General features: G+C 48.5%; 1 protein-coding gene across 1 annotated transcript in view; it reads left to right on the forward strand.

The window, feature by feature from the left end:
- The window catches only part of LOC138977324 (voltage-gated inwardly rectifying potassium channel KCNH7-like), a 34125-nt gene that overhangs the window by 16872 nt on the left and 7253 nt on the right, over window positions 1–10000 (forward strand). The window contains exons 6-8 of the mRNA XM_070350224.1: window positions 1292–1488; window positions 4342–4541; window positions 7993–8092. Of these exons, the coding sequence (XP_070206325.1) occupies window positions 1292–1488; window positions 4342–4541; window positions 7993–8092 (497 nt within the window). The remainder of the gene's footprint in view (window positions 1–1291; window positions 1489–4341; window positions 4542–7992; window positions 8093–10000) is intronic.

Raw genomic sequence — 10000 nt, forward strand, 5'->3', positions numbered from 1 at the left:
CGCTAGTTGAAAGTGTGTTGCTTTTGATTTTGTGGTCGGTTTTGGTGGTGGTAGTATTCGTCGTCCCAGTTATTTCTCTTAGTGAGGCGGTCCGGTAGAGCTGCACAAGAACAAGACATTGTATTGTATTGGATTGTATTGTTTTGTATTGTATTGTATTGTATTGTATTGTAGCTGGCTGGACGGCCATGCAGACCTCCACGACAAGCCCTACACAGAGAACGACACGATGTATTGTATTGTATTGTATTGTAGCTGGCTGGACGGCCTGGCAGACCTCCACGACAAGCCCTACACAGAGAACGACACGATGTATTGTATTGTATTGTATTGTAGCTGGCTGGACGGCCATGCCCTACACAGAGAACGACACGATGTATTGTATTGTATTGTATTGTAGCTGGCTGGACGGCCTGGCAGACCTCCACGACAAGCCCTACACAGAGAACGACACGATGTATTGTATTGTATTGTATTGTAGTTGGCTGGACGGCCATGCAGACCTCCACGACAAGCCCTACACGGAGAACGACACGATGTATTGTATTGTATTGTATTGTAGATGGCTGGACGGCCTGGCAGACCTCCACGACAAGCCCTACACAGAGAACGACACGATGTATTGTATTGTATTGTATTGTAGCTGGCTGGACGGCCTGGCAGACCTCCACGACAAGCCCTACACGGAGAACGACACGATCTATTGTATAGTATTGTATTGTAGCTGGCTGGACGGCCTGGCAGACCTCCACGACAAGCCCTACACAGAGAACGACACGATGTATTGTATTGTATTGTAGCTGGCTGGACGGCCTGGCAGACCTCCACGACAAGCCCTACACAGAGAACGACACGATGTATTGTATTGTATTCTATTGTATTGTAGCTGGCTGGACGGCCTGGCAGACCTCCACGACAAGTCCTACACGGAGAACGACACGATGTATTGTATTGTATTGTAGCTGGCTGGACGGCCTGGCAGACCTCCACGACAAGCCCTACATGGAGAACGACACGATGTATTGTATTGTATTCTATTGTATTGTAGCTGGCTGGACGGCCTGGCAGACCTCCACGACAAGCCCTACACAGAGAACGACACGATGTATTGTATAGTATTGTATTGTAGCTGGCTGGACGGCCATGCAGACCTCCACGACAAGCCCTACACGGAGAACGACACGATGTATTGTATTGTATTGTATTGTAGCTGGCTGGATGGCCTGGCAGACCTCCACGACAAGCCCTACACGGAGAACGACACGATGTATTGTATTGTATTGTATTGTAGCTGGCTGGACGGCCTGGCAGACCTCCACGACAAGCCCTACACAGAGAACGACACGATGAGCGGGCCGTCCATCAAGGCCAAGTACCTGACGGCGCTCTACTTCACCTTCACCTCCCTCACCTCCATTGGATTCGGCAACGTGGCGCCCAACACCAACGCCGAGAAGATCTTCTCCATCTTCGCCATGATGCTCGGATGTGAGTAATGACGTCATTGGTGTGATGATTAGTCGTTTGAGGGGGTGAAACTGTTAGGGTTGGAGGGGGTTACATATTCAATTCAATTCAATTCAATTCAATAAAGCTTTATTGTCTGAGTGTAACAAACAGTCATTTTTCTTTTGACTCGTGTATAACATCACATAAAAACAACACTCTCAGAACACATATACAAATAAAAGTACACATTAATGCACACATAACCCAAGCACACACACATATCCATACCCGCACCCTCACATTCATCCTCGTACGCCCTCTTGTTGTTCCTTATGATCATAAATGCATCATGGTTAATATAATTGCTATTTCACTTCTTTTAAACTCTTAAACGCTGCGGATAGGTGGAGGGGGTGAAATATTGACGTTGCGGATAGGTGGAGGGGGTGAACTATTGACTTGGGGGATGATTGGAGGGGGTGAAATATTGACGTGGGGGATAGTTGGGTGTGTGTGTGTGTGTGTGTGTGTGTGTGTGTGAAATATTGACGTGGGGGATAGTTGGAGGGGGTGAAATATTGACGTGGGGGATAGTTGGAGGGGGTGAAATATTGACGTGGGGGATGGTTGGAGGGGGTGAAATATTGACGTGGGGGATAGTTGGAGGGGGTGAAATATTGACGTGGGGGATAGTTGGGGGTGGGGGGGTGAAATATTGACGTGGGGGATAGTTGGTGGGGGTGTGTGTGAAATATTGACGTGGGGGATAGTTGGAGGGGGTGAAATATTGACGTGGTGGATGGTTGGAGGGGGTGAAATATTGCCGTGGGGGATGGTTGGAGGGGGTGAAATATTGACGTGGGGGATAGTTGGGGGTGGGGGGGTGGGGTGAAATATTGTCGTGGGGGATAGTTGGAGGGGGTGAAATATTGACGTGGGGGATGGTTGGAGGGGGTGAAATATTGACGTGGGGGATAGTTGGTGGGGGGGGGGGTGAAATATTGACGTGGTGGATGGTTGGAGGGGGGGAAATATTGACGTGGGGGATGGTTGGAGGGGGTGAAATATTGACGTGGGGGATAGTTGGGGGAGGGGTGTGAAATATTGACGTGGGGGATAGTTGGTGTGTGTGTGAAATATTGACGTGGGGGATAGTTGGGGTGTGTGTGTGTGTGTGTGTGTGAAATATTGACGTGGGGGATAGTTGGGGGGTGTGTGTGAAATATTGACGTGGGGGATGGTTGGAAGGGGTGAAATATTGACGTTGCGGATAGTGGGAGGGGGTGAAATATTGACGTGGTGGATAGTTGGAGGGGGGAAATATTGACGTTGCGGATAGTTGGAGGGGGTTACTGCTCAAACTATGCAGCAGAAGTTCAGACCATCATGCAAGCAGCCTCCATGATTCATGACTCGGAAAGCGAATGCCCCCAAGTTGTTTTCCTCTCTGATGCACTGTCTGCATTGGAAGCCCTTGCAGGAAACAAACTTCCTCGTCTTATGGAGAAACTCCAGGAGATTGCCAAGACTCAACGAGTAGTCCTGCAATGGGTTCCAGCACACTGCGGAATTCCAGGCAATGAAACAGCTGATGAGCTCGCCAAACTCGGAGCCAGGGAGGAACAACCAGACAACCCGGTCAGCTTCGCTGAAAAGAAAACCCTCGTGAAGGCAGCAATGCGACCACAATCCACGAGAGACGCATATCATCTCCTAGAACGATGGCAGCAAGTAGTGATCATGCTACGAACTGGTCACTGTCGCCTCAACGCCCACATGTTCAGGAAGCTGAAGCTGACCCCATCACCAACCTGTTCCTGTGGTCTGGAAGACCAGACTCCAGAACATGTCTTAATGACATGCCCCCAACTCAAACCAATCAGAGACAAAGTGTGGCCAGCATCAGTCCCTCTCCGCACCAAACTCTATGGGAGCAGACAAGACCTGGAAGCCACGACGTCATTCGTCTCGCAGACTAAACTGATGGTGTGACGACGAACGCAAGAAGAAGAAGAAGAAGAAGTTGGAGGGGGTGAAATATTGACGTGGGGGATGGTTGGAGGGGGTGAAATATTGGCGTGGGGGATGGTTGGAGGGGGTGAAATATTGACGTGGGGGATGGTTGGAGGGGGTGAAATATAGACGTGGGGGATGGTTGGAGGGGGTGAAATATTGACGTTGCAAAGCCAGGCAGATTTGGCGTGAAGTGAAGTGCGGGAAAAATTAGATCGACATAATTGTCATCCGCTTGAAGCTTCTGATTCTCTGTCTGTTTGTCTATCTGGCAGGCTGGATCTCTCTCTCTCTCTCTCTCTCTCTCTCTCTCTCTCTCTCTCTCTCTCTCTCTCTCTCTCTCTCTCTCTCTCTCTCTCTCTCTCTCTTTGTGTCGTCTATCATGTACCAGGTGAACTATTTATGGCACGTTTCTGTCCCTAGCCTTACTGAGTGCCGCCATCTTTGTGTCGTGCATCATGTACCAGGTGAACTAATTATAGCACGTTTCTGTCTCCAGCCCTGCTGAGTGTCGCCATCTTTGTGTCGTGCATCATGTATCAGGTGAACTATTTATGACACGTTTCTGTCCTCAGCTTTACTGAGTGCCGCCATCTTTGTGTCGTGCATCATGTACCAGGTGAACTATTTATGCCACGTTTCTGTCACGAGCTTTACTGAGTGCCGCCATCTTTGTGTCGTGCATCATGTACCAGGTGAACTATTTATGACACGTTTCTGTCACGAGCTTTACTGAGTGCCGCCATCTTTGTGTCGTGCATCATGTACCAGGTGAACTATTTATGACACGTTTCTGTCACGAGCTTTACTGAGTGCCGCCATCTTTGTGTCGTGCATCATGTACCAGGTGAACTATTTATGACACGTTTCTGTCCCCAGCCCTGCTGAGTGCCGCCATCTTTGGCAACGTGTCGTCCATCATGCTGAGGATGTACCAGGGGTCGGACGAGCTCCACGAGAAGCTGCAGAGCGTCAAGGACTTTGTCAACTTTCACCACATCCCCAAGACCCTGGCCGGCCGCCTGCAGGAGTCCTTCCAGCACAACTGGGCCTACACCAATGGCATCGACATGAACAACGTGAGTTCTCACACTGTTTGTCTGTATGTCTGTCTGTCTGTCTCTCTCTCTCTATTTCTCTCTCTCTCTCTCTCTCTAATCTCTCACTGAAAACAAAACACACAGAGACATACATGGATAAGTACAGAGCCAACCCCTCTCACTTGTTTTGACCCTCTCTTGGTTTCTCCTTTTCTCCCTCCCCTGTCTCCCTCCCCTGTCTCCCTGCCCGCCATCTCCCTCCCCTGTCTCCCTCCCCTGTCTCCCTCCCCTGTCTCCCTGCCCTGTCTCCCTGCCCGCCATCTCCCCACTTGTCGTCCTGCTCGTCACGTCGCAGAAAACCTTCCAGGCTAGAAGCCCTTGAAAGCTTTCCCCTTTTCTCTCACTGACTTTACGTTGTATTCCTCTTTCTTTGCGTCTGCGTGTGACGTCACGCAGTAAGGCTCACGCAAAGTTCCCTTTTCATTCTCCGCCGTGTGACGTCACGCAAAACCTTCCCACTTTTGGAAGTGTATCTCTTTCGCTCATGTGTATCAAGCTCCGCCTTCATTGCGTGTCCATATGACGTCACGTAGGGTTAGGCGACAGCAAAGGTCAAAGATCAACAAAGGTCAAAGATCAACACCAAGCGAGAGCGTTACGCAGTCATCAGCCAGAAAAGCCTTCACATCGTAAATCGATTTCCGCCTGCCAGAGTGCTCCAGTCTAATTGCACCAAATTCCACTTTTATACGGACTTGGATGAAGAAGGAGAGAGATGGGGGATGGAAAGGGGGGGGGGGGGGTGACGTCAGTCAGAATTTCCGGACGGTTTCCTCACGCCCCCTTGCCCCTGTCACTTCCCTTCTTCATTTCTTCTTCCTTTTAACCCCTTCTTATTTTGTTTGATGTTTCTCATTTCGATTTGTATTTCTTATTTCATTTGATGTTGTCTAATTGTCGTGTTCATGGTAAGGTACGTTGACTCCTTGAGAGATTGACAGATGAGACTGATGATGAAGTCAACAGTCGCGTGTCAAGAAGATTTACCATACCGAGCACCGACTTAAAGCTATTAAGTCTCGTAAAGCGAAATCAATACATTTAGTCAATCTGTGGGTCTTACGGCATGAAACTGAAGTGAACGCATTGCATTTTTCCACACTAATTATGTCGGATAGTTTCCTAGGTATCACTGTACACACACACACACACACACACACACACACACACACACACACACACACACACACACACACACACACACACACACACACACACACACACATATAAATCTTAAAGCCTACTTAGGTCGACCAAATGTCGCGTTAAAGCCCCCATTTTAGAACACTTTCGACACATGTGATTGAACTGACGTCATTGACCGTTACTAAACTAGATGTGATTGAACTGACGTCATTGACCGTTACTAAAATATATGTGATTGAACTGACGTCATTGACTGTTGTCTGAGTAGCTGTGATTGAACTGACGTCATTGACTGTTACTATATTACATGTGATTGAACTGACGTTTGTTTGTTTGTTTGTTTGTTTGTTTGCTTAACGCCCAGTCCACCACGAAGGGTGATATCAGGGCGGTGCTGCTTTGACATTTAACGTGCGCCACACACAAGACAGAAGTCGCAGCACAGGCTTCATGTCTCACCCAGTCACATTATTCTGACACCGGACCAACGATTGGACTGACGTCATTGACCGTTACTAAAATACATGTGATTGAACTGACGTCATTGACCGTTACTAAAATACATGTGATTGAACTGACGTCATTGACTGTTGTCTGAGTAGCTGTGGTTGAACTGATGTCATTGATCTTTGCCGAAGTAGCTGTGATTGAACTAACGTCATTGCCTGTTACTATATAGGCTACATGCTATTGAACTGATCTCATTGACTGTTGCCTGAGTAACATTAACAGTGATTGAACTGACGTCATTGACCCTTACTGAATAGTTATACTCTTCAAAAAAAGTTAAGGACCCGTCATGGTCATCAAATGATTACAATCCTTAAAATATTCGCCAAAAATCAAGGGTTTGACAATGTGATTCAAACGTGACTTTTTTGAATGAACGAAAAGGCAGTGAGTCTTGCTCTAGGAACAGTTTTGGCAGGCACAGTTTCTGTGTCATGCAAAACAGGCGTACAAAGTGAGGTTATTTTAAAAATGGCGCAGTTTTCAAAGTCCTATGAAATCGATGCAAGACATGCCAGGACAAAAACCAGTAATCCACGTGCTACAACAGGGTTCCAGCCACGAAATGTGCTTATAAATGGTCGTGTTTTTTTGTACACTGTCACACTGACACAATAATGCAATGAAACAACTTGCCCCTATCACGAAAACGGAGCGACTTGGATCATATCAGGCAAGGGCAGTTGTATGGCTATAAGATGTTGTTTCTGCCAGGCAAGTGGTTCAGAGTGTTGCAGTTTCTCCCTTCAACATCATCGGACTGAAGGAATGGCTTCAAGAAATTGGCAGAGTACAGTTACGACAATGGTATAGTCGGCCTACAGTCACCACAACAATGAAGGATCGCCTCATCCAAATGAAGGTCATGCAGCAAAAACATATGACTGAAAAGGCAGTGCGGCATCGACCATGAGCTGCCACCACACATTGTTGTCAGTACGGTAATCATAGTGTTACAAAGTGCTTACACGCTGTCCACTTCAGGACAAGACACACAGTGCGCAAGATAACATTGACTGCCAACCATCCACCTGTCCACCGAGCCTGATGCACTCAACATGTGAGGTGCTTACGTCATCGTAGGGCTCAGTTCTTGTTTACAGATGGGTCCCGCCTCTTCTTGGATCCTGCGGATGGACGCACAGAGGTCTGGATGCGTCGTAGAGAGCGCTTTGCTGATGGCTCTGTTCTAGAACGAAATCGTGTGATGGGGACTCTGTGATGGTCCGGGGAGATATCACCTTACGTCGTAGGACATCTCACTACCGATCAGTGGAAGATTAACTAGTGATCGCTGCCGGGACAACATTTTGCATTTCTTCGTTGTAAGAAATACTACCGTACTGTTGTGAATTTCAAATTAGAGGGTTATTATTGTTATTATCTAGAGTAACAAGTTCTAGCGTTGTTTTCGCTGGCATGTTTGACGTCACATTTTCTTGAGACAGTCCTCAGTTCTTCAATAAAACAAGAAATAAACAAATGATATTATTTAACGTTGTCATTGCTGTATGGTATGCGTTTGAACAAGTGGTCCTTAACTGTTGGAAGGGTATACATATCATTGAACTGACGTCATTGACTGTTGCCTGAGGAACTGTCATTGGACTGACGTCATTGACTTGCAGATCAATACCTGTAATTCAAAAGAAGTTATTGACTGCTCCCAAAATAAATGTGATTCAAATAAAGTCTTCGACCTGTAACTGACTACACATGTTTAAGATGACATCAGTGACTGTTACCTAGCAACATGTGCCTACCTGTGTTGCAGGTGCTGAAGAGTTTCCCCGAGTGTCTGCAGGCCGACATCTGTCTGCACCTCAACCGTAACCTGCTCAACACCTGCCCCGCCTTCAAGGGCGCCAGTCCAGGTGAGAACCCTCGCCAGTCCAGGTGAGAATACTCGTCAGTCTAGGTGAGAACACACGTCAGTCCAGGTGAGAACACACGTCAGTCCAGGTGAGAACACTCGTCAGTCCAGGTGAGAATACTCGTCAGTCCAGGTGAGAACACACGTCAGTCCAGGTGAGAACACCCCCCAGTCCAGGTGAGAACACCCCCCAGTCCAGGTGAGAATACTCGTCAGTCTAGGTGATAACACACGTCAGTCTAGGTGATAACACACGTCAGTCTAGGTGATAACACTCGTCAGTCCAGGTGAGAACACTCGTCAGTCCAGGTGAGAATACTCGTCAGTCCTGGTGAGAACACACGTCAGTCCAGGTGAGAATACTCGTCAGTCCAGGTGAAAACACACGTCAGTCCAGGTGAGAATACTCGTCAGTCCAGGTGAGAATACTCGTCAGTCCAGGTGAGAATACTCGTCAGTCCAGGTGAGAACACACGTCAGTCCAGGTGAGAACACTCGTCAGTCCAGGTGAGAACACACGTCAGTCCAGGTGATAACACACGTCAGTCCAGGTGAGAACACACGTCAGTCCTGGTGAGAACACACGTCAGTCCAGGTGAGAACACACGTCAGTCCAGGTGATAACACTCGTCAGTCCAGGTGATAACACACGTCAGTCCAGGTGAGAACACACGTCAGTCCAGGTGAGAACACACGTCAGTCCAGGTGAGAACACTCGTCAGTCCAGGTGAGAACACTCGTCAGTCCAGGTGAGAACACACGTCAGTCCAGGTGATAACACACGTCAGTCCAGGTGAGAACACACGTCAGTCTAGGTGATAACACTCGTCAGTCTAGGTGAGAACACACGTCAGTCTAGGTGATAACACTCGTCAGTCTAGGTGAGAACACACGTCAGTCTAGGTGATAACACTCGTCAGTCTAGGTGAGAACACACGTCAGTCCAGGTGAGAATACTCGTCAGTCTAGGTGATAACACACGTCAGTCCAGGTGATAACACACGTCAGTCTAGGTGATAACACTCGTCAGTCCAGGTGATAACACTCGTCAGTCCAGGTGAGAACACACGTCAGTCCAGGTGAGAACACACGTCAGTCCAGGTGAGAACACTCGTCAGTCCAGGTGAGAACACTCGTCAGTCCAGGTGAGAACACTCGTCAGTCCAGGTGAGAACACACGTCAGTCCAGGTGAGAACACACGTCAGTCCAGGTGATAACACACGTCAGTCCAGGTGATAACACACGTCAGTCCTGGTGAGAACACACGTCAGTCCTGGTGAGAACACACGTCAGTCCTGGTGAGAACACACGTCAGTCCAGGTGAGAACACACGTCAGTCCAGGTGAGCACACACGTCAGTCCAGGTGAGAACACACGTCAGTCCAGGTGAGAACACACGCCAGTCCAGGTGAGAATACTCGTCAGTCTAGGTGAGAACACACGTCAGTCCAGGTGAGAACACACGTCAGTCCAGGTGAGAATACTCGTCAGTCCAGGTGAGAACACACGTCAGTCCAGGTGAGAACACACGTCAGTCCTGGTGAGAATACTCGTCAGTCCAGGTGAAAACACACGCCAGTCCTGGTGAGAACACTCGTCAGTCCAGGTGAGAATACACGTCAGTCCAGGTGAGAACACTCGTCAGTCCAGGTGAGAACACTCGTCAGTCCAGGTGAGAACACCCCCCAGTCCAGGTGAGAACACCCCCCAGTCCAGGTGAGAATACTCGTCAGTCTAGGTGAGAACACACGTCAGTCCAGGTGATAACACACGTCAGTCCAGGTGAGAACACTCGTCAGTCCAGGTGAGAACACTCGTCAGTCCAGCTGAGAACACTCGTCAGTCCAGCTGAGAACACTCGTCAGTCCAGGTGAGAACACACGTCAGTCCAGGTGAGAATACTCGTCA

The sequence above is a fragment of the Littorina saxatilis genome, linkage group LG9 (assembly GCF_037325665.1).
Source record: "Littorina saxatilis isolate snail1 linkage group LG9, US_GU_Lsax_2.0, whole genome shotgun sequence".
NCBI classification, from domain to species: Eukaryota; Metazoa; Mollusca; class Gastropoda; order Littorinimorpha; family Littorinidae; genus Littorina; species Littorina saxatilis.